Raw genomic sequence first — 25873 nt, forward strand, 5'->3', positions numbered from 1 at the left:
GAGGCTCTGCAGCAAGGCATCACCTCTCCTGTACAGTGTCTGGTTTTCAAAATAAAGCGCCACCCTAGAGTTTTTCAAAATAAAAGCGGTTCATCAGAGTTTCTCCTGCTCAGTGTGTTCACATTAAAGTTAATAGGAACAGATCCAGAGTCAGTGATGTAGTTTATTTCAGGAAGCAGCTCCTCACATGTTTCCTGTTTTATTTTGAAGGGCTGATCCATGAGAAGATCTAAAAACCATCTCAGTTCCTCTGTTTTTTTCTCTCAGGCTCAGGTGTAGGGTTGCAAAGGGGCGGAAAATTTCCAGTAAATTTCCGGTAAATTTCCAGAAACTTTCCATGGGAAATTAAGCCGGCAAATTGGAAACTTTCCATGGGAATTATGGGAATTTATGGGAATTAACTGGAAATTGGGGGTAATTTAAACAAACTGTATCATGTAAATATTTAGTTTTGTCATAAACAGACATCCATGCAAAATAATACAATTAAAAAAACACGACATTTCAACAGATTTATTTGTAAGTAGAACTTTATCAAGTTTTAATTCTTGTATGAACAACCAATGCTTTTACTGAAAAACCACAAAAACATGAATGTTGAGTAAAATATTACTCACCCCCTCCCCCCCCCCTCCCCCAATCAAACAGTAAAATGACCCCCAACAGTGTGGCCTCCAGAATGTGCATGTGATGGAGGAATAACATAGATATTCAAGTACTTACATCTGGTTGTTTTATCCAAGATTATGCTACAATCTATTTACCCCAACTGTATTTAAGTTTCCTGTTAAAGGTTATTACCTTGAATTTTGTAAATGTTGGATTTATTCCCATTCATTCCCTCATAGGCCCGTTAATTCCCATGGAAAGTTTCCATTTTTGCATCCCTACTCAGGTGTGTGTGTGTTTTCAGGTGTGTGTGTGTGTGTGTGTGTGTGTGTGACTCACAGTTGGTGAGGTCGGGCGGGGCGAAGCTGTCGTTCATGAAGACACTGTTGGGTTTAGCCACTTTCAAGTAGACCACGTCTGGAGTGTTTTTCAAGGCAGTGACGGCGTGTTCGTGGCTCACCTCCTCCAGGCAAGCACTGTTCACCTGGTGACATCACAGCCACGCGTCACCACGGAGACCAGGAGGCGACAGGTAAAAACATCTGGACTCCTCCCACTGTGTTCTTACACTTTGATACACTTCCTGTTTTTTTTTTGATAGCAATAATTCTACGTTTTCACTTCCTGTTTATACTGTTTATGACTTCTTGTGCTTGTCAGTGCCTGAACAAAATCCGTTCCAGAGGCTTCCCCCTTCTTTCAGTTTACGGCACCGTGGATATGCATGAAAACAGAGACGTTCTATGAGGAAAAACACAAGCACGTCGCAACGAATTCCCCTCTGTTCTATTTCTGATTAAATTAAATGTAATGTGACCGATCAGTTAGTTGTAAAACATTTATTTATTGATGTAAATGTGGTGATTTCTGCACATACAGACAGCAGCAAGTCAGCGCTGCTCCTCTGACAAGCACACACCTGCACTGCAAAAACTCAAAATCTTCTAGTCAAAACTAATCTCTTTCCACTTAAAATAAGACTCATCACCTAAAAATGAACTTGTTTTTAGATCATTTTCATTTGTTTCAAACTAATTTTCACTTGAAATAAGTAGAAAAATCTGCCAGTGAAAGGAAGTTTTTTGTGCTTGTAATAAGAAAGAAAAACTTGATCCACTGTCAGATTTTTCTACTTATTCCAAGTGAAAATCTGCTTGAAAGAAGTAAAAAGTGTCTAAAAACAAGCTGCTTTTAATATGACGAGTCTTATTTTAAGTAGAATGAGATTTGTTTTGACTAGAGATGACATTTTGACTAGAAATAAGACAAATATTCTTGGTAAGATTTTGAGTTTTTGCAGTGTGAAGCTTCACTTTTTATTTACACAAACTAATCAATGAGACCATAAATTAATCTGCTCCTTTCTTCTCCCGGTAGCTGCTCCCAGTAGCTCTGCTCTTCTCCCAAAACCTCGGAGCAAACTTCCAAACAGACGTCAGTTGGATAAACTGACCACAGATCAGGACTCTAAACTGTGACTTTCTCGCATTAAAAAAAAATATTTAAAATTAATAAAGTGACATTTTAACAACGCTACGGCGACTTTTAGCTGCTCTATTGCTAAGCTAGCAGTTAGCATAGCTTTGAAGCTAATGCCGTAAAAAGCCATGTGCAGAAGCGTCTGGAACGGATCGTGTTCCGGGTACGGATCGGGAACTGACAGCAACAACTCTACGTCTTCACTTCCTGTTTATACTGTTTATGACTCCTTGTGCTTGAACAACAACATGAGACAGAAACAGAAGAAGTAGAAGACAGTAGAATAACTCACAGCCAGCAGTTTGTCTCCGATCTGCAGTCGGCCATCTTTGTGTGCAGCTCCTCCCTCGATGATCTTGGTGACGTAGATGCTGTTGTCTCCTGGGATGTGCTGGTTGCCCACGCCCCCCGCTATGCTGAAGCCCAGACCTAAAGACCAGGACCAGGACAGAGATGGGGGGGGGGGGGGGGTCAGTAGTAAAGTAGTACAGTAGTGCATAGGGGTGGGAAAAAAATCAATTAATATTAAATGTACATTGTGTAGGAAACATCTAGCGTTGTGGTTGTATATATCACAAGCAAATCAATGGTATTTTTCATGCTGCATTCACCTAAAATTGGGCAGACAGCCGCTGCACGTAACGGCATAAACAAGCCTCTATGTAAACAAGTCATGGCGATGTGGTATTGTTTTACCGGCTTTCTCTGGACTTCTGTGACTAAAATGACATCTGGTTTGTTCACCGACGGCCGTCTGCCCGACTGCAGGTGAATGCAGCATCAGTGTAACGCTCCATTCCTCCTCACTGCGTTACCACGGTGACTTTTCACAGACGCCACATTCACCACGCTATGAGATAATAACACAACGTTACCAGACAGAGTTGTTTTAGAGGGAAATTCATGCAAAACCACTGATGCACGTTGCCTTCAGGGACAGTTTTTCATCAACAGTCTCTGTATTTCCCTCTAAAACAACTCTGTGTGGTAACGTTGTGTTATTATCTCATAGCGTGGTGAATGTGCAGGTCACAACTTGTCCACCAGAGCGTTGTGGAGTTGTTGGATTGTGTATTTGATGAGTTTGATGATGAGGGAAACCAAGAAATCCCATAATGAGCCTCCGTAGCGTAGCTCTGAGCAGCTCACGGCTCTGCTCCGCCGTTCTAAAAACAGCTTGCACCGACAATTAAAGGTAACGAACCTACTGCTATGACTATAGGGATTATGGCAATGGGCCAATTTGCCAAAATGTTGAACTGTCCCTTTAAAAATGCAGACTAAAAATCGAGAAAATCAGCAATATCGTAGAATCGCAATTTAAATAAAATCGGCCCCAAAAAAAATCATAGAAGAATCGAATCGGGAGAAAAGTGTATCGTCCCCAGCCCTAGTTTCTACGGTAACAGGATGATTGACAGGTGCAGAGCAGCAGGTGTCGTCGTGGTTACCTTTGGGTCCTTTGACCAGTTTGATCTCCATGAGCTTCTCCGACAGCGGTTTCCTCCGGCGCACGTAGAGTCTGACCAGAGAGCCCGCCTCCTTCAGCGCCTCCACCGCCCGGCTGTGGGTCACGTCCCGCACGTCCACCTCGTTCACCCGCAGGATCACGTCGTTCACCCTGACACACACGCACAGCAGCACACACAATAAATATAAAACACAATGTGAGCATACTGTTAAAACAAATATAAATAAATAAAAATACTGTTTGGAACACTAAATGCAGGTGTGAACAACAAAAGAAAAAATGCTGCGTATGGAGAAAGTAACAACTGCTGTTGATTCTGTTGGGTCAGAGGAAAGATCACTGAGAAATAAAAAAGCTCTCTTTTATATGAAGGTAGATTTGTGTCTTTATTCTTCAATCAAAAAATATATTTTTTAAATTGAAAATATATTTTTTGATTGAATAATAACGACACAAATCTACCTGCATACTTTTATAGCTTGTCACACCAATCATTCAAAATGTCTGCTAAATTACTAATTGAGAATTTTTTAAAATTAGGAAACAGGGAACATGTGTGAAGTTTGAGAGTTTGAGTTTGAGCAAGTACAAGTTGATAAATTCCATACTTTGCGTGGGAATGTTCTTACGCACTCATTAAGCACGGTTGATAAATGAGGCCCCTGGAGTTTTTCATGCTGCCGTAAAAATGAACCAATAGATCAGATACGAGCCTCTAAAGGCTTCAACGGATCAGAAATCGTTTTGCACGATCTGTAGTTTATTACAGGGGGTCCTCGATTTTTTCTTGAAACTTCACCACTTTTTTTAAAATTTTTATTTTTATTTTTTTGTTTTAGAAATTTTACCACTTTTTTCTAGAAAATGTTTACTTTTTTATTTTGAACATTTTTTACGAGAAATTTTACCTCTTTTTTTCTAGAATTTAAATTTTTTTTTTTACCACTTTTTCTAGATTTTTAAAAAACGTTTTTGTTTTAGAAATTGGACCACTTTTTTCCAGAAATTTCTCTATAATATTTCCAAAAATTCACGCCATTGGCTCTAATTTAAAAGTATAAAAAAGTAACATTCTTCAGTCTCAGAACAAATATTTGTGCATTTCTGGTGTTTACTTCTAAATTTGGTCCAATGGGGGTCTGTGGTCTAATTTGTGTCAATTCAGGGGTCCTAGATGTACAAAAGGTTGAGAACCACTGATCTAGACGACACATCAGAGAGTGTGTGTGTGTGTGTGTGTGTGTGTGTGTGTGTGTGTGTGTGTGTGTGTGTGTGTGTGTGTCAGACAGTCAGACACCGGAGCCACTTCAGAGGCGACATCATCATCACCTGGATCAGGTGAGTCCGACGCCGCCTCGTTTATTATGAATGAAGCAGTGAAAGGCAGCGGGACGCAGCAGGGGGTTCTGGGTAAAGAGACACCAGAGTGTGTGTGTGTGTGTGTGTGTGTGTGTGTGTGTGTGTGTGTGTGTGTGTGTGTGTGTGTGTGTCCACCTGAGCCGTCCGTCCTGCGCGGCCGCCCCTCCCGGGATGACTTTGGTGATGAAGATGCTGGGGTCTTCTCCGATGTGCGGGTTGTCCGTGCCGCCGGCGATGCTGAAGCCGAGGCCCGAGTTGCCCTGGAGACCGGAGACATGGTCAGCTGATCAATCATCAATAATAACACTAATACCGTAGATGACCAAATAATTGCCCGCGTGCAAATACGCGCCTGTGCTCTAATAGCCGCCGGGGTCCGACCTCATTTGGCATAATAAACGCTGGTTCAATTAAACGCCCGGGCGATTAAGTGTTTACCATAGTCTTGCACAGAAAACAAAAGTTTTTTTTTTAACAGCGCTTCACCGGCTCTCACCTCTTCTGTCAGTCAGCCCCTCCTCTCGCTCTCTCTCTCTCGCATGCTGTTGGATGTTGTTATTGTGTTGGATGTTGTTATTGTGTTTATGGTGTGATGTGTTTTTGTATTTATCGACTGCAATGGACAGTTCATCTGTGAAAGTAGACTCCAGGAAGAATAGCGATGGCCTTTGCCAAAGCTAATGGAGATCTAAATAAATGAAAATGAAAATGAAAATGCAGGCACACACACACACACACACACACACACACACTAGACTGAGGGATATAGGGATATAGATAAATGCGCTAATGTACAGTGTTGAAATTACCGCGATCGACCCCCCCTTCCGTTATCATTAATAACACTGCTCTGATCTGATTGCAAAAATGTATTGTAGCCTGTTGCAAATACGCGCCTGGTTCTTATAAACGCCCGGGGTCCAAGTCTATTTAGCATATTAAACGCCCGGGCTACTAAATGGTCATCTACGGTAATCATAAAAATCATAATAATAATAATCATCATCATCAATATGAGCAGGAAGCAAAAAAAATTGATTCACATAAATATCGCGATATCTTTTTGGACGATTTTTATTTTCAAAAATCGATTTTATTTTTATTGAATTTTTTTTTCATTTATTTTTTTTTTGAATTTTTTTTATTTCAAATTTTTAAAATATTGTGCAATGTGCATTTGTTCGCCTTTTTTACATACAGAGAGTCCAGGTTTTGAAAAGGGTTTAAGTTCACTTTATAATGGAGTATGTTCATTTATAGACTCCTACAGTATTTTTTGTGCAGATAAATGTTAAAAATGCTAAAGACTAAAAATCATAGAGAGAATCGGCAATATTGTAGAATCGCAATTTAAATCGAATCGCCGTCCAAAATACCCGACTCTGATTGGGTCTGAAAACCAATAATCTGCAGTTAACAAGGTCGTTGTCAATTAAGGTTTGGTGTCTGTAAGTGCTGCTGAAGCTCAGAGTCTGAAAAACTCTTTCTGAGAAAACGGCCTTTAAAGACTTGGACTGTAAAACTACAGAGATTGTTATTGTCAATCGAACTTTTACTATTGGTTGCGGATACGGAGGAAATTACATCATTGTTCAGGAGAGAGAGAGCTTTACAACGACATCTGACATGACATGGCTCAGACTAACTTTTAGTGAATTTAAGAGAAATCTACGGACGCTGTCAATAAAGTTACATTCGAATAAAGCAGCAGATTGTGTTGTCTTACCCTCTCCAGCGTGATCTCCTCGTACTCATAGTCGGCCTCTGTCCCGTTCACCTGCACACACACACACATACACACAGAGGTCACGTTAATAAATCAACAGGCTTTCACCTTCAGTTGCGTTGCCATGGTAACGGTAAGTCTGGAGTCGTCTCACGCACACACACACACACTGTAGCGTCACATTCGTCACCACACTGCAAAAACTCTAAATCTTTCCAAGAATATTTGTCTTATTTCTTGTCAAAATGTCTCATTTCTGGTCAAAACTAATCTCTTTCCACTTAAAATAAGAATCATCACCTAAAAATGAACTTGTTTTTAGATCATTTTCACTTGTTTCAAACACATTTTCACTTGAAATAAGTAGAAAAATCTGCCAATGAAAGCAAGTTTTGTCTGATTGCTCCACTATCAGATTATTTCAAGTGAAAATCAGCTTGAACGAAGTAAAAAGTGTCTGAAAACAAGCTGCTTTTAATGTAATGAGCCTTATTTTAAGTAGAATGAGATTTGTTTTGAATAGAAATGACATTTTGACTAGAAATAAGACAAATAATCTTGGTAAGATTTTGAGTTTTTGCAGTGCAGCGGTTACTGAGTGTCGCCAGGTAAAAAACAAAAAGACAAAACCACATAAACAAACTTTGGACCTTCAAAATAAGAGCGTGGACTCACGTATGGCGGCGTGTCGATGCTGTCGGTGTTGACGACCACGGGCGGCGGGTTGGCCTGGAGACAGAGGACAGGTCAGAGTCAGAGAGGACGTCACACACACACACACTCTCTCACACACACACACACACACACACACACACACACACACACACACACACACACACACACACACACACACACACACACACACACACACACACACACACACACACACACACACACACACACACACACACACACACACACATATCCTCGTAAATCTATCTTTGTGAGGACATGTCATTGACATAATGTATTCCCTAGCCCCGTACCCTAACCTTAACCATCCAAAACAAATGCCTAAACTTAACCATTACTCTAGACCCAATTTAAACCTAATTATAACCTAAACTTAACCATTACTCTAAACCTAATATAAACCTAATTATAACCTAAACTTAACCATTACTCTAGACCTAATTTAAACCTAATTATGACCTAAACTTAACCATTACTCTAGACCTAATTTAAACCTAAACTTAACCATTACTCTAGACCTAATTTAAACCTAATTATGACCTAAACTTAACCATTACTCTAAACCTAATTTTAAACCTAATTATAAACTTAACCATTACTCTAAACCTAATTTAAACCTAATTATAACCTAAACTTAAAGCAGATATCAGCTTCACGGCCGTTTCGGCTAATGCTGCGTTCAAGGCAGGCTTTTGAAACCGTAAGTTACAGCTTCAAGTCACAACTACGACTTGGTAGCGTTCCAGGTAACCCGTAGCTCGTGTTTTTACCATCCTGTTGTCTGTGAAAGTTCCCTATAACGGCCACTCGTAACTTCCGACCCGTGAACTCGTACCAGATCGAACTGGTATGACTTCACAGGAAGGAAAAACACAAAGTACGAGTTTCTTTGAACGCACCATGAGTTAGCAGCCCCCGCCCTTGTCAGGCATCAATTGGTCCTCGTGCTACGTCACCACATTCACGCGCATCCCTTGGCTGCACACACAGCCCTTCATGCCGTTCTCTCTCCTCATTGGATAACACTTGTATCCCACAAGGAAAATTTTCTCCTCGGGTTACAGCAGAGCAGAGTGACGGAGAGACTCGTGTTTAGGCTGAAATACTTCATGTAAGTGATTGCTGACGGAAAATAGGACTATTTAGGACTTATATTAACAAAAACATTCCACTGATATCTGCTTTAACCATCACTCTAAAGCTAATTTAAACCTAATTATAACCTAAACTTAACCATTACTCTAGACCTAATTTAAACCTAATTATAACCTAAACTTAACCATTACTCTAAACCTCATTTAAACCGAATTATAACCTAATTACGTCTTAACCCTCAAGAAGCCCTTGGAAAAAGTGAGGACCGGCCAAAATGTCATCAATTCCCAAAAATGTCCTCACTCTGTTGGTTAAAAACTTGTTCCGGTCCTCACAACGTAGCATGTACAAGAACACACACACACACCCTTGTAAATCTATCTTTGTGAGGACATGTCATTGACATAATGTATTCCCTAGCCCCTTACCCTAACCTTAACCATCCAAAACAAATGCCTAAACTTAACCATTACTCTAGACCTAATTTAAACCTAATTATAACCTAAACTTAACCATTACTCTAGACCTAATTTAAACCTAATTATAACCTAAACTTAACCATTACTCTAGACCTAATTTAAACCTAATTATAACCTAAACTTAACCATTACTCTAGACCTAATTTAAACCTAATTATAACCTAAACTTAACCATCACTCTAAACCTAATTTAAACCTAATTATAACCTAAACTTAACCATTACTCTAGACCTAATTTAAACCTAATTATAACCTAAACTTAACCATTACTCTAAAGCTAATTTAAACCTAATTATAACCTAAACTTAACCATTACTCTAGACCTAATTTAAACCTAATTATAACCTAAACTTAACCATTACTCTAGACCTAATTTAAACCTAAACTTAACCATTACTCTAGACCTAATTTAAACCTAAACTTAACCATTACTCTAGACCTAATTTAAACCTAATTATAACCTAAACTTAACCATTACTCTAGACCTAATTTAAACCTAATTATAACCTAAACTTAACCATTACTCTAAATCTAATTTAAACCTAATTATAACCTAAACTTAACCATTACTCTAAATCTAATTTAAACCTAATTATAACCTAAACTTAACCATTACTTTAAACCTAATTATAACCTAACGTCTTAACCCTCAAACAGCCCTTTGAAAAATGAAAAAAAAAAAATGTCCTCAGTCCTTTGGTTAAAAACTCGCTCCGGTCCTCACAACGTAGCATGTACAAGAACACACACACACACTCATACACACACACACACACACTCACACTCACACTCACACACTCACTCTCCTCATGCCGCCTGAGGACAGGAAGCGCCTGGATTTGAGCAGCTTAGCGACACCGACAACGACGACAACGATGCAGCGACGACGACATGATGTCGCTGAGCATCTTCTTCTACTTCTACTACTTCTTCTACTACTACTACTACCCTCAGAGTCAACCTCTCTCTCTCTCTCTCTGTCCTCGCCCGCCTGCCCGCTCGCCGCCCGGCCGCGGCTCACTTCCTGCCCGGCTGCGGCGGCGGAGCGGAGCCAGATGGGCTCTGCTCTGAAAAGTCAAATGGGGGGAACTAAGCGTGGCGTTCGTCCCACTGAGAGCATCTCTAATCTGCTGCTGCATCACAGCCACAGCTGGACACACACACACACACACACACACACACACACACACACACACACACACACACACTAGTAGCCCAGTAATTTTAGGCCAAAAAAAGGGGGTCAATGTTGAACAAATTGCAACAGAAGCAAACTCAACTGATGAAAAAGACCCAAATACAGCCCATTTATACGCCTATTATAATTTTTCTCATGTGAATAGGGTCAAATTTTTAACCTTTAGATATCTCCATGAAAATTACTGAGTTGATTACTGACATTAAGACAAACAAAAAATGTATTACAAGTTTTTTGAAATTCTTTGTTAACATGAGCAAATTTGCATAAATGCCACCGTTTTGACGGCACATGTATACTACATAAAGGTGTGGCTGTCTTGAAAAATTGCAGTCATCTTGAAATTTTAAGTGATTTCTTATCGGTTGACCGATGGAGTCAACTCATTCCAATTTTCATGCCGGTACCACCACAGCACCTTTATATATACATGTGCCGTCAAAACGGTGGAATTTATGCAAATTTATGCAAATCTGCTCATGTTAACAAAGAATTTCAAAAAACTTGTAATACATTTTTTGTTTATCTCAATGTAAGTAATCAACTCAGTAATTTTCATGGAGATATCTAGAGGTTAAAAATTTTACCCTATTCACATGAGAAAAATTATTAATGAATGGGATATATTTGGGTGTTTTTCTAAACTTTCCCCTAATGGGATTCTTCGGGGCTTTTTTTCCCTCACTCAGGACATGTTGAGGATACAAAATCAGTTGAGTTTGCTTCTGTTGCAATTTGTTTAACCTTTTTTCATATTAAAATGACTGGACTATAGTGACAACAGTGCACGGCGGCGGCGGCGATGGCGAGGAAGAGGAAGAGGAGGAGGAAAATAAAGGAAAACAAAAGAACCTGTGACGTCGGAGGAGGAGGAGAAGGAGGAGGAGGGGTGGTGGTGGTGGTGGTGGTGGTGGTGATGGTCTCGGCCGGGATCGGCGAGATTGGGATCACGGGGATTATGGGAGAAGTGGGCGTGGCCTCGGCCTGCTGAACGATAGCATGGTGGGGGTCAAAGGTCAGACAGACACACAGACAGACACAGAGCAGCACAGATGAACAGTGGTGGTGATGAGTGACAGGACTACCTGACTCCGCCCATCTGCCGCTCTAAGAAGATTAAAGCCAGTGTGTGTGTGTGTGTGTTAAAGGGATAGTTCACCCAAAATTCAAATTATCTCCTCCCCCTCATGTGGACTGGACTAAGGGCTGAGAGAAGTTTCAGAGTCCTCCGTGGCTTCTCTGAGTTACAGCGGGGTCCGTGCAGCACTGCATGTCCATATAACGGTTGCAAATGGATACCAACTGTCTTCGTAACAAAAAGACACACCAAAAAACATCTTGTATTGAAGCCCCGACATGAGAAATTGTTCCGCCGGTCACAGGAAGAGCAGTGAACTGAGACACTGGGAGCTTCCGCTACAAACAAGCTTAAAATATAGACTTATTTAATCTTTTTAGGAACAATTTCTCATGTCGGGGCTTCAATACAAGACGGACATTACATACGAGCAGCATGGAGGTATTTGGATGTCTTTTGGTGTGTCTTTTTGTTACGAATAAAGTTGGTATCCATTTGCAACCGTCATATGGACATGCACTGCTACGCCAAGACCCCCTGTAACTCAGAGAAGCCACGGAGGACTCTGAAACTTCTCCCAGCCCTTAGTCGACATGAGGGTGAGTAGATAATGAGTGAAATTTGAATTTTGGGTGAACTATCCCTTTAAATCCTCCATCCCTCGCCACACACACACATTCTGGGCCCAGCGGTGTGTGTGTGTGTGTGTGTGTGTGTGTGTGTGGGTGGGGGGGGGGTTGACGTCTCTTTTTGTGATTATTGAAAAGCAGCAGCAGCAGATATTTATGTTTCAGTCTGGGATCAGAGAGAGTTTAACGGTGATGTCATCGCTCAGAGGTCAAAGGTCAAAGGTCAGAGGTGAAGGTCAGTGTGACCTTGTACAACCGTTCATACGTTCACACTTTCTCTTCTATACTGCAAAAACTTAAAATCTTACCAAGAACATTTGTCTTGTTTCTAGTCAAAACAAATCTCATTCTACTTAGAATAAGACTCATCACATAAAAAGCAGCTTGTTTTTAGACACTTTTTACTTCTTTCAAGCAGATTTTCACTTTTTCACTTGAAATAAGTAGAAAAATCTAATAGTGGAGCAAGTTTTTCTTTCTTATTATAAGCACAAAAAACATGCTTTAAATTTTTCTACTTATTTCAAGTGAAAATTTGTTTGAAACAAGTGAAAATGATCTAAAAACAAGTTAATTTTTAAGGTGATGAGTCTTATTTTAAGTGGAAAGAGTTTAGTTTTGACTAGAAATGAGACATTTTGACAAGAAATAAGACAAATATTCTTGGAAAGATTTTGAGTTTTTGCAGTGCATGACTCTTGAGTAAACAAAACAACAGAAAGTTTCTAAAAAAAAGAAAGATTTTTTTTTTTACAGTTTGTTTCCTTGTTCGTTTTTCGTTGTTTTTCCAAAACAGAGCCAGTTGCGATCGAGGATCTTTATTCCCAACATTAAATGATACAAATAATATATTTGTAGCAAATAATATTATTTGCAGCGCTGAAGCCCAACAGTTTGTTTGTATGTGAATGAATGAATGAATGAATGAATGAATGAATGAATGAATGAATGAATGAATGAATGATGAGTTTTATTTTGGTACATAGAGGCTGATGTACTGTAGGTAGAAGCTAAGCTTATGTACATCTACAACCTTTTACTTTACAAAATGATACTCATCACAAAACACAACACTAAAAGGATGAAGCACAAAAATGAGAAATGTATAAACTTACGTTTCTCATCACAACAAAATAAAAAAAATAGCGCACAATCGAACAAACTAAAGAGTACAAGACCAGTAAACTTAATTTTCCATGTTATAATGAGAGAAATTACATAATTCTTATCAAGTATTTTTAAACTGTGTGTTACATAGTTTCATAGTTTTTCCAGATGTTTTTCCAGATGTTTTAACTTTTAACAGAAACACGGTGAGTTTTTAACAATGTTTAACCATCAGAGGTCGCTGTGATGTCACTCACCGCCTCATGTCAAATCTAACACCACTGTTACCACGGTAACAATCAATGACACCCACACTGAGCAACAACAACAACAACAACAACAACAACAACAACAAACAGGAGAACAGAGCCTGCAGTGGTTTATTTTGAAAAGTCCCGACAGGAAGTGGCTGCAGCTCTGTGATACTTCTGATTGGTACTGACTCTCCAGAAGGAAAAATATGTTTCTCACTGACCCAAAAGAATAATAATAAAAAAGTGCGTGCCTTATTCCAAAAAGATATTGTTGCTACCCCTAATATTACTGTTTATTGGAATCGTTTCACAGATCATATTGATTGGAGAAAAACTTGGATGCTTCCTAACAAGTTTTTAATCACAAATAAGGTTAAGGAGGTTTCTTACAAAATCATACATAAATAGTATCCAGCTAATCATTATATGCAAAAATTTAAAAAGGACATTAATATTAACTGCTCTTTCTGTAATTTGCATCCAGAAACAGTTGTTCATTTGTTCTGGCTTTGCTCTCACACGAAAAAACTATGGGTAGACCTTAGCAAATTTATTATTGACTCTTTTACAATAGATTTTATTTTACTTTGGGAAAATGTTGTTTTTGGTTTCCATAATTATCCCAAGAAAGAAGGAAAATGTTACTTTTTAGTAAATCTGTTTTTATTTTTTGCAAAATTTCATATTCATAAAAGTACATTTTCTAAGAAAACCCCTTGCTTTTATGTTTTTCAAAAAGAAATGGAACTTTATTTTAAGCTAATCACCAAATCAGCAAATGAAAAGGCTATTAAAACCATAGACCTTTGTAACACCTTGTTGTATAATGAACATCACCCCTGGCACATGTTCTTTGTATTTTCATTGTATACTGTTCCCTGTTTACTATTTGTACTTTTCAACTTCTTTTAAATAAAGCTGTTGATTAAAAAAAAAAAAAAAAAAGAAAAGATACTTCTGATTGGTTGGTTGGTTGGTTGGTTGGTTGGTGAAAGGGGCGTGGCCTCTGGGCCGTGGTGAAGGTTTGAAACAGGAAGTGACCGTGGGTCCGATGTTTGATTAGCTGAACTCGTGTGAACGCTCATATGACGCCAACTCACGGCGCCACCTACTGGAAACAGGAAGTAGGTGAGACTACAGCGAGGTGAACCGAGGCGCTTCCTCCATCTGTTACTTTCTTTCTACCCAGAAATGTGTGTATTTCATTACTGATGGAGGACAGAGGCCTCCAGGCTTCCATAGGATCAACAGACTGTCAGACTGACAGCTGATCAGCTGATCACCTTCAGGCCACAATCAGCTGATTGATTGACTCCAACCTGCAGGCTCCACAACAACAACAACCACATAGCAACTTTAACTCCAGATCACTTCAACTGTTTTAAACACGTTACCACACAGAGTTGTTTTAGAGGGAAATACAGAGACTGTTGATGAAAAACTGTCCCTGAAGGCAACACGCATCAGTGGTTTTACATGAATTTCCCTCTAAAACAACTCTGTGTGGTAACGTTGTGTTATTATCTCATAGCGTGGTGAATGTGCAGCTCACAACTTGTCCACCAGAGCGTTGTGGAGTTGTTGGATTGTGTATTTGATGAGTTTGATGAGGGAAACCAAGAAATCCCATAATGAGCCTCCGTAGCGTAGCTCTGAGCAGCTCACGGCTCTGCTCCACCGTTCTAAAAACAGCTTGCACCGACAATTAAAGGTAACGAACCTACTGCTATGACTATAGGGATTATGGCAATGGGCCAATTTGCCTAAATGTTGACCTGTCCCTTTAAGGTGGAAATCCTGACTAGTTCCTCTTTAAACCCTGGTTGACAGTCGCCTCCATGGCTGTGACCTCTGTTCTGTCGGAGCGTGACCTCTGGGAGCTGCTGGCAGGAAGCGCCGGCCGCTCGGTGCTGTGAAGAGGTTTAATTGTTGTGCAGCAGCAGCAGCAGAACAACCCGGAGCCCATGGAAAACAAACAGCGGCTAAAATTAGCCGCGCGGCATCGAGCGCATCGATCCGGCAGCCCTACATCTGGAGCGCCGCTCACACCACATCACACAGCCGCTGATAATGGGGCTTAATTGTTCCCAGGGAAACTCAGAGCGGTTTGACACAAAGGACACACAGTGAGAGCTCCCGTCCAGGGTTGCAAAGGGGTGGAAAATTCCAGTAAATTTCCGGTAAATTTCCAGAAACTTTCCATGGGATCCATGAATTTTGGAGATATTCCAAATTGTAAACCTTCTATGGGAATTTATGGGAATTATTGGGAGTTTATAGGAATTAACTGGAAATTTGGGGTAATTTAAACAAACTGTATCATATCTAGGGTTGCAAAGGGGCGGAAGATTTCCAGTAAATTTCCGGTAAATTTCCAGAAACTTTCCATGGGAAGTTAAACTGGGGAATTTTGGAAATATTCCAAATTGTAAACTTCCTATGGGAATTATTGGGAGTTTATAGGAATTAACTGGAAATTGGGGGTCATTTAAACAAACTGTATAATATCTAGGGTTGCAAAGGGGCGGAACATTTCCAGTAAATTTCCAGAAACTTTCCATGGGAAGTTAAACTGGGGAATTTTGGAAATATTCCAAATTGTAAACTTCCTACGGGAATTTATGGGAATTATTGGGAGTTTATAGGAATTAACTGGAAATTGGGGGTAATTTAAACAAACTGTATCATATCTAGGGTTTCAAAGGGGTGGAAAATTTCCAGTAAATTTCCAGAAACTTTCCATGGGAAGTTAAACTGGGGAATTTTGGAAATATTCCAAATTGTAAACTTCCTATGGGAATTCATGGGAATGATTGGGAGTTTATAGGAATTAACTGGAAATTGGGGGTAATTTAAACAAACTGTATCATATCTAGGGTTGCAAAGGGGCGGAAGATTTCCAGTAAATTTCCGGTAAATTTCCAGAAACTTTCCATGGGAAGTTAAACTGGGGAATTTTGGAAATATTCCAAATTGTAAACTTCCTATGGGAATTATTGGGAGTTTATAGGAATTAACTGGAAATTGGGGGTCATTTAAACAAACTGTATAATATCTAGGGTTGCAAAGGGGCGGAACATTTCCAGTAAATTTCCAGAAACTTTCCATGGGAAGTTAAACTGGGGAATTTTGGAAATATTCCAAATTGTAAACTTCCTACGGGAATTTATGGGAATTATTGGGAGTTTATAGGAATTAACTGGAAATTGGGGGTAATTTAAACAAACTGTATCATATCTAGGGTTTCAAAGGGGTGGAAAATTTCCAGTAAATTTCCAGAAACTTTCCATGGGAAGTTAAACTGGGGAATTTTGGAAATATTCCAAATTGTAAACTTCCTATGGGAATTTATGGGAATGATTGGGAGTTTATAGGAATTAACTGGAAATTGGGGGTAATTTAAACAAACTGTATCATATCTAGGGTTGCAAAGGGCGGAACATTTCCAGTAAATTTCCGGTAAATTTCCAGAAACTTTCCATGGGAAGTTAAACTGGGGAATTTTGGAAATATTCCAAATTGTAAACTTCCTATGGGAATTCATGGGAGTTTATAGGAATTAACTGGAAATTGGGGGTAATTTAAACAAACTGTATCATATCTAGGGTTTCAAAGGGGTGGAAGATTTCCAGTAAATTTCCGGTAAATTTCCAGAAACTTTCCATGGGAAGTTAAACTGGGGAATTTTGGAAATATTCCAAATTGTAAACTTCCTGTGGGAATTTATGGGAATTATTGGGAGTTTATAGGAGTTAACTGGAAATTGGGGGTAATTTAAACAAACTATCATATCTAGGGTTGCAAAGGGGCGGAAAATTTCCAGTCAATTTCCGGTCAATTTCCAGAAACTTTCCATGGGAAGTTAAACTGGGGAATTTTGGAAATAATAATAATATAAACATAAATGTAAATATTTAGTTTTGTCATAAGCAGACATCTATGCAAAATAATAAAATTTAAAAACACAACATTTCAACAGATTTATTTGTGAGTAGAACTTTATCAAGTTTTAATTCTTGTATGAACAATCAATCCCCCCCCGCCCCCCCCCAAGTTCCCTGTTAAGGGCCAACCTTCAATTTTGTAAATTTCGGATTTATTCCCGTTTATTCCCAAATAGTCCCGTTAATTCCCATGGAAAGTTTGCAACTTTGAAAATTCCCAGAATTTTGCAACCCTACTCCCGTCACACACACAGGATCTCTGTCCGTCCATCGTCAGCAGCACACATGAGCTCAACCTGCGTTTAGTCCAGAGCTGTCAATCAATCAATCAATCAATCAATCAATCAATCAATCAATCAATCAATCAATCAATCAAGCAGCCAACAACAGGTGAGAAAGATCCAGATGATTCTCTGACTTCGTGTAAAAGCAACCTGACTCACTGATGGAAACACAACTCAACCAATAATCAATACATTGCTGTTTCAAGTCTGTTTGTGTTCAGAAGAATCAGACCTCAGATCAGATCACAGCGTCTCTTCTGCCTCGTTTTCATCCAACGACACCGACCACAGTCTGACGCGTTTTCAAAATAAAAGTACATCCACTCCTCTGCTGAATAACTGCTGCTTCAAAGTAAGAGTCCTTCATCCGAGTGTGGAGGAGTAACAAGTGTAAGATTTGTTCTGAGGTTCACAGAGGTAGTGAAGTGTTTTAGCCGTCAGTCGTCACAGCAACGGAGACGAAGCTGCTGGACACTGAAGGACGACGTTCAGACGTCCAGAGCTTCCTGCTCCTCGGCTGCTGGGACACACACACACACACACACACACACACACACACACACACACACACACACACACACACACACACACACACACACACACACATGGACTTTCTCTATTGATTCTCCATAAACAGACACAGTGTAGTAACCAGTCCAGGACACGCAACGCACAAGGACTGACACACACGCACCAACCAACATGTGTCGCCACTCAACACACACATACACACACCACTGTCAGATAAGATATCCTGGATTTCCCTACTGGGATTAATAAAGCATCCATCCATCCATCCATCCATCCATCCATCCATCCATCCATCCATCCATCCATCCATCCATCCATCCATCCATCCATAAGATCTTTAAAGGGGTAGTAGCATTTTTTTTAAAGTGGGGTTGTATGATCTCCAAATAGCCCCTAAGTACTTTAATTGCAGTAGCAGACTCTCTGCACTCCTCCCGTTAGCAACGCCAGCCCATAATAGCCCTGCCCAGAGATTTACAACATACAGTGTTGTGAATGGACCCAAAGAAACGGCCTATTTTCGTGGTCTAAAAGAGGTTTTTCCTGAAAAAAAATACACAGTTCCATTGTTCACTATAATAAAATTTTTTCCAGCCCTTCAAAGTACAGGAAAAACACAGTTTTTATTTGGACCAACTGCTGATCGGCGGACGCTAACCCTGGGCGGAGGGATACGTGAGTTGGTTAGGTCCAAATAAAAACTGCGTTTTTCCTGCACTTTGGCTGCCATATTTGAGTCACAAAAACGACTCCCCAAAACCAATGGGTGACGTCACGGATGCTACGTCCATATTTTTTTTTACAGTCTATGGTTTTCACCCTTTACACGGGGACGCAACGGTGGAGTGTTTTTAAGATTTCCACTCTGGAGGGTGGTTTCACTTTTTTGGCGTTTTCAAGCCCCCAAAACGTTGTCGCCATCTAAATGAAACAAAAGGCACATCCGATGAAATATTTTGCCACCAACCAGGGAACCAAAGCTGAGGTCACTCTGGACTGAGACCGCTTCATTACACTCACATACACGGTTCTTCACCCGGTTCTGAACAAAACAACGAGACCATTGAAAGCCGGATGGGACCACAACGAAGTCCATGACCAAGACTTGATTGACCACGGGTACATGGTCAAGAGTCCAGATTGTCCAGTTTCTCCATCACAGACAGGACAGAACCAGACCTTCTTCTGCAAAGTTACACAGGTGCTAAATACACAAAGGTTGTTGCAGACGAACAAAGGAGGCGTTGAAGCTTCGACCTTCAGCAGTTCTCACCTCAGACTCTTTCTCTTTCCCTATGAACTCTGGGACTTCCTGGTAGCAGCTCAATGATAGAAATCCTTCAGAACCTTTTATCCTGTTTACCCAAGTAGGTTCTGACGTGGACGACTAACACCAGGACAACAGACTCACAACGGTACCGATCAGACCTCAGATGACACGTTCTGATCAACCAGCTTCAGGACAAAGTTTCACTAGTTTCTAACCTCAGCCACGAGTAAACCAATTAAAGGGACAACGAGGAGTTTCTATTTGGTTATAAAAAAGTCTCACTTTAATGTGGATGAATCTACGCTACCCACACTTGTTAATGGTCCATTTTCTATAAATCTATGGTTTTGTCTCTATGGTTATTTTGTTATTATTAGTGGTGGTGGAAATGCTGGGCGAGCCGACCAGCGTTTCTTTACTTTCGGTTTCGTGGCGAGTCATGAGAATAACGCAGCCGAATCTCCGTTCATGGTGGGAACTACGACGGTATGTGATCGTCTTCCAACCTCTGACTTTAATTCTTGATGAATGAAAACATGAGTCTGTCTTGCGCCGGTCAAAGAATTTCACGGTGCGGAGGCTCATAAATGTAGTGTGAAAACACTTCGCTTTTACAAAACTCCTCGTTGTCCTGTTAACCCAAGTATTTTCTGATGTGGACGACTAACATCAGGACAACAGACACACAACGGTACCGATCAGACCTCGGTTCCTTCAACAATCAATGAATCAACAGATAACTGATCAACAAGCTTCACTGCTTGACGACAGAGTTTCACTAGTTTCTAACCTCAGCCACGAGTAAACCAATGAAACGCTTGGTTTTAATTTGTTTGGCCATGCTGCAATAAAGGCTTTTTAAAATCACCTTCCTACTCTGAATGCCTCAGTTCCCGCTACCACCTAGTATTTGGATCCTCACACTGAAGAGCACCAGAGGTAGAGACAAGAGACAAAGACAATTGATACCCACGCAGCACTCCATGCATGTTTTTTGAATGATTTTTCAATGAAATGATCCCTGAACAAATAGAAAACCAAACCAGGTCCAGCTCCGTGCAGAAGCGTCTGGACCGGGCGGACGCTGCTCTGTGTAGTAACCTTGGTGAAGGCGAAGGGCACCCAGGGGATCTCCGGCCGGGCGGCGGCAATGGCAGCGGCGGCGGCCTGGCTACTGCTGCTGCTGATGCTGCTGCTGATCACTTTGGCCGTGCTCTTGGTCGGACTCTTCTTGACGCTGTCCCGCAGGTTGAGGAACCGACTTCGAGCTCGGCACGAGGCCGGCACGGTGCAGGCGGTGAACGTGGACAGAGATGCTTGGACTTGTGGATGGTTCTGACTCTGTTGCTGCTGTTGCTGTTGTTGTTGTTGTTTTTGCTGTTGTTGCTGTTGCCGGTGCAGCTCGATGGCGTGCTGCCTCTGGAGCGGGTGCAGATGGGCGATTGACTCCTGCAAGTTGACGTTGTTGTTGACCCGCGGCGGCAGCAGCTTCTTCTTCTCGGCGCCGTTCATGTTCATGGCCTTGGAGGAGGCGTTGTTGAACTCCTGCTGCCGGGGGAAATGCGTGGTCATGTTCCCGGAGGAGGAGAGTCGAGAGTCCCGGTTGCAACGGCAACGGCGGTTTAAATAATAGATGATGGACAGTGACAGTTCCTCCTGATGTGGACTGGACTGGACGGGCGACTTGTTGGGTCTCTGCGGTGGTGTTACTCGGGCTCCACCGCCACCACAGTAACACAATAACACTCCTCTTTTCTTTCCATCCGTTCACCCGTTTGCTCGCTAGCTGTGACACCCTCCCTCCCTCTCGTCTTCTCTCATTCCCCTGCCAATTAATCGGCTTCAGTGAGCGAGGCACATGTCAGCACGAGCAGAGAGGGGAGGGGAGGGGAGGGGGGCCACTCACACACTGGGTTGCATGAATAATCAATGTCGCCTCCCACCCCCCGGATTCAGACACAGCAGCAGCGGCGGCATGCATGTCAGCGGCGGCGGCAGCAGCGGCGAGGCAGGAATGTGACGAGGGTGAACAGGAAGCTGCAGCGGCGTTAAGCCTCTGTGGAGATAAAACCTGACTGAACTACGAGCTGCTGCTGCTGCTGCTGCTGCTGCTGCTGCTGCTGCTGCTGCTCCGAGTTGCTTCAACCACCAAAAAACATGTGACAGTGACTGTTCTGTCAAAATAAAACAAAGCGATGGAGGAAAATGTTCAGGTGCAGGACGGTACTGGCCAGGTTCTGGATTGATGGCGAGCTAAGGAGCAGGCCTAGAGGCTACAGCTGGACAGTACGAACCTCGACGGATCACCCCCCGCCCCCCCTTCTGCCAGGCCGGTAGGGGGCTCCCTGTAGCCCACAACGAACTCACCCCACTTGCTGCCCATTGCCCCCCCCACACACACACACACTCTTCCCCCACACATTCTCGTACCTTTATACCAGTTTCTTTAGAATTGTTTTTGAGAAATTTTAACACTTTTTTTTCTAGAAAATATTTTTCGTAAAAAATGTAACCACTTTTTCTAGATTTTTCTTTAAACTTGTTTTGAGAAATTTTACCAGTTTCTTCTAGAATATATTTTCCTTTTTTTTAAAAAGAATTCTTACCACTTTTTTCTAGAATTGTTTTTAAAACTTTTTTTTTTTGGAGAATTTTTACCACTTTTTTCCAAAAAAGTATTTTTTCCAGAATTTTCTCAACAATATTTCCACTAAGTCACGCCATTGGCCCTATTTTAAACATATACATTTTTCATGTCACTATATCGCCGTTTAGACTAATCTGATGTTTGTAAAATCTATAAAACCAATGATTGGACAAACATTACTATTTCTGTGTGCACATTTTTGTAATTAGTCATGGTTATCATAGATTAGCCGGGCTAACGGTTAGCTACCTGTTTAACTTTAATAACTCAGTGACTCAATAAACGCTCCATGAAAAAATATTTTCTCCAGCGGATATCTGAGTTCCAACATGACTGAGCTAACTGGAGTAGTTTCATGTCGTGTCCCACAACGGGAGGGTTTTAACAGCTGATGTCCTGATGTTAGCTTAGCTACCGCCGTTAGCTTAGCTACCGTTAGCTCCCTGTCAGCTGAGCCACTGATGCTTTCTAGACACTGTGATTCCCCCAAACTGAATAAATACAACACATAGCAACACAAAACACACACACAGAAATAGTAATGTTTCTTCAATCATTTCAGATTTGTCTAAACGGTGATAGGGCGTGAAAAATATGATATATAGCTAAACTCTCGTTCGTTACTATTGATCTCATTCAAATTACGTGCTGGTTTTCTACCAGGAAGTAGAATGTAAACAACAAGGAGATTCGGTCTATAGTATAGTGACCCTGGGCCTTTTACACTAAGGCTAAATTATGAATGGATTTATTTAAGTATTTACGCAGTATGAAACATAACCCGGGATAACCCCTGTATAGGAGCGTTGCCATGGCGACGGCAGCTGCAGCTCAGTCGCACAGAGGTCTGATTTCATAAGTGGATTTAAAATCCAGGAGGAGAGAGAGAGAGAGAGAGGGAGAGGGAGAGAGCTGTTGTGTTTTGGTGGAAGGAGCGTTTCCAGATCTTTCCCCTCTGTCTCTCTGCCTGATACAAGAGCTGCAGCATCATCATCCTTTTCCTCCTCTTCCTCTCAATTAGGGATGTCACGATTACTTGTTTTCACTATTAATCGTGGTATTAAAACGCCACAATTAATTGATCGTAAAGATTCCTAAATATCGTCACTTTCACAAAAATTTGATGTTGGAACCTTATTTGCAGATGTGGCGCAAAAATAAAGGTAAATGCTCAGATACTGGTCCATTTAACTAACGTAACATTGAATTGGTAGGAATTTAAATGTAAGCGTGTCATTTTTAATAAAAAAACAAAACACGATTAAAATAAACGCAAACATTTGGTATAGATAACAGTTTATGACCTGAATATTTCAAACATTTCCCCTGGGGATTAATCATTGGTCATATATTAATAGGTACTTGAAATATTTTATGTAATCAATGAGTAATGTAATTACATTTTGACTATATTTGATTTTACACATTCATAGTGTTGTGCAATTAATTAGTGCATAATAATCATGATAATCGTAACACCGTGATTATTTCTCTGACAATAATCGTACCAAGAAAATGTATAATCGTGACATCCCTACTCTCAATACAGCAACATTACCCACGGTCCCTGAACGCCTCATCAGAATAAAACTGGCTCGACCTCAGAACAACGGGACCTCGAACGCACCGTTTTAGAGGGAGAATCAATGGGATAGAGCGAGGGCAGTGAACGCATCACAGAGTTGAGACCGTACAGACAGAGAGAGAGAGACACCTGCTCTTCATCAGCCTCATCAGCCTCATCATTATCCTCATCACCCTCGGTCTGCTGCCTCTCACACTGAGAATCTGATCCAGAATCAGGATTAAAGCTGAACGGTGCAGCTGCAGCTCCACCTGCAGGACGGTCGGGGTCAACACACTGAAGACTGACAGACTGAACCAGTTCTTCACCTCCTATACACCTCCGTCACCTCTACAACTTCTACACCTCTGTCACTTCTACACCTTCTACACCTGTCACTTCTACACCTTCTACACCTCCGTCACCTCTACAACTTCTACACCTCTGTCACCTCTACACCTTCTACACCTGTCACTTCTACACCTTCTACACCTCTGTCACTTCTACATCTGTCACTTCTACACCTTCTACACCTGTCACTTCTACACCTTCTACACCTCTGTCACTTCTACACCTTCTACACCTCTGTCACTTCTACATCTGTCACTTCTACACCTTCTACACCTGTCACTTCTACACCTTCTACACCTCTGTCACTTCTACACCTGTCACTTCTACACCTTCTACACCTGTCACTTCTACACCTTCTACACCTCTGTCACTTCTACACCTGTCACTTCTACACCTTCTACACCTGTCACTTCTACACCTTCTACACCTCTGTCACTTCTACATCTGTCACTTCTACACCTGTCACTTCTACACCTTCTACACCTCTGTCACTTCTACACCCCTGTCACTTCTACACCTTCTACACCCCTGTCACTTCTACACCTTCTACACCTCTGTCACTTCTACACCTTCTACACCTCTGTCACTTCTACACCCCTGTCACTTCTACACCTTCTACACCTGTCACTTCTACAACTTCTACACCTCTGTCACTTCTACATCTGTCACTTCTACACCTTCTACACCTGTCACTTCTACACCTTCTACACCTCTGTCACTTCTACATCTGTCACCTCTACACCTTCTACACCTCTGTCACTTCTTCACCTCTACAACTTCTACACCTCTGTCACTTCTTCACCTCTACAACTTCTACACCTCTGTCACTTCTTCACCTCCGTCACTTCTACACCTCCATCACTTCTTCACCTCCGTCCAGTGGTGGACAGTAATGGAGTAAATTTACTTGAGTACTGTACTTAACTCACTTAACTGAGAATATGCACAGGCTTACTGTACTTAAAGCAGAAGTAAGCGGAATGTTTGTGTTAATATAAGGGTGTTTTCACCATAGATATATAAACGTAGATGCCGCGTTCTATATCTGGCGATACGTCAGCGGGGCCGCCATATTGTGCAGGACACAGAACGTCTAAAGCCTGTGAATATTCTCATTTGTCCAGGTCATTTGTCCAGGTCCAAGAGGCTTCATCAGTCTGATGCGTACATGAACTGATGAAGCCTCTTGGATGAGAGGTGAAACGTCTTCCTAGACAAAATAACCAAGTCCAGTTGCGTTTGATTTAAATTTATTTGGGAATATCTACAGGTCTACAGCTCTAGGTCACTGAATTGATAGACTACACTACAGTTTGGTCATTTCAATTTGCGTGTCTGTGTGTTTTCCTTTTTTATTTTTTATATAATATTAATTTATATGCGGATCAAGAGTGAGCGAGTGAGCAAGCGCGAGAGAAACAGCAGATGCGCACCAGATGCAGATGCAGGTTAGATGTTGATTTTGTATAGGGACTTTGTTGCACCCAAACATTAAGCATATCACCGTGGTGCGTCTTGAAATCCCTCTTTGTCCAAAGCGGGAGATGACAGAAAGAGTCTGAGAACTACTTCATTGAAGCTACATTGTTGCGAGTTGGCTCCGGCGTACAGGAAGCTCTGCACCGTGCACACTGTTTCAGCTGCTTCTAGGATAATGTAGTAACGTCCCCAGCGTAAATGACGCCTGTGAATAGATTCAATCAAAATCTGGGGTTACAACCATGGTTACAACGTTTAGAACGTCAGTCCTTTAGAATTTATGCCCTGCACAACATGGCGGCCAGCAGACGCATGGTGGCGCTGTTCGGCAGTATGGAACGCGGCATCTATGTTTCTATATCTATGGTTTTCACACCTGCTTTTTGTTACTCTGGACCAAACTTGGACAGCGTCATGTCTCCATGACTACCGTTTGAAATCTGGAAGCGCTGATTGATAAAATTTTAATGATAAAGACTCATTATATCAATCGCTCTGGCCGGTTGTTAGTAGCTCTGGTCATTTATTTCTATATTGTATGTATAACTCTTGGCAAACGATAGTTCCGACTTTTCTAGTTTGGTACTTCCGGCGGGTTTCCGGTTGCGTTCACCCAGCTCGGTCCC

General features: G+C 41.2%; 1 protein-coding gene across 5 annotated transcripts in view; it reads right to left on the reverse strand.

Moving 5' to 3' along the window:
- dlg1b (discs large MAGUK scaffold protein 1b) overlaps nucleotides 1–25873 on the reverse strand; it is a 118277-nt gene that overhangs the window by 24952 nt on the left and 67452 nt on the right. For 4 of the 5 annotated variants that reach the window (XM_083991594.1, XM_083991593.1, XM_083991591.1 and 1 more), the window contains 7 exons: nucleotides 10962–11096; nucleotides 7320–7373; nucleotides 6645–6695; nucleotides 5054–5178; nucleotides 3540–3709; nucleotides 2381–2517; nucleotides 949–1093 (listed from right to left, as the gene is read on the reverse strand). In XM_083991594.1, coding sequence (XP_083847720.1) covers nucleotides 949–1093; nucleotides 2381–2517; nucleotides 3540–3709; nucleotides 5054–5178; nucleotides 6645–6695; nucleotides 7320–7373; nucleotides 10962–11096 — 817 coding nt within the window. The remainder of the gene's footprint in view (nucleotides 1–948; nucleotides 1094–2380; nucleotides 2518–3539; nucleotides 3710–5053; nucleotides 5179–6644; nucleotides 6696–7319; nucleotides 7374–10961; nucleotides 11097–25873) is intronic. The other variant, XM_083991592.1, reaches the window with a different exon arrangement.

The sequence above is a fragment of the Trachurus trachurus genome (genome assembly GCF_905171665.1).
Source record: "Trachurus trachurus genome assembly, chromosome: 17".
NCBI classification, from domain to species: domain Eukaryota; kingdom Metazoa; phylum Chordata; class Actinopteri; order Carangiformes; family Carangidae; genus Trachurus; species Trachurus trachurus.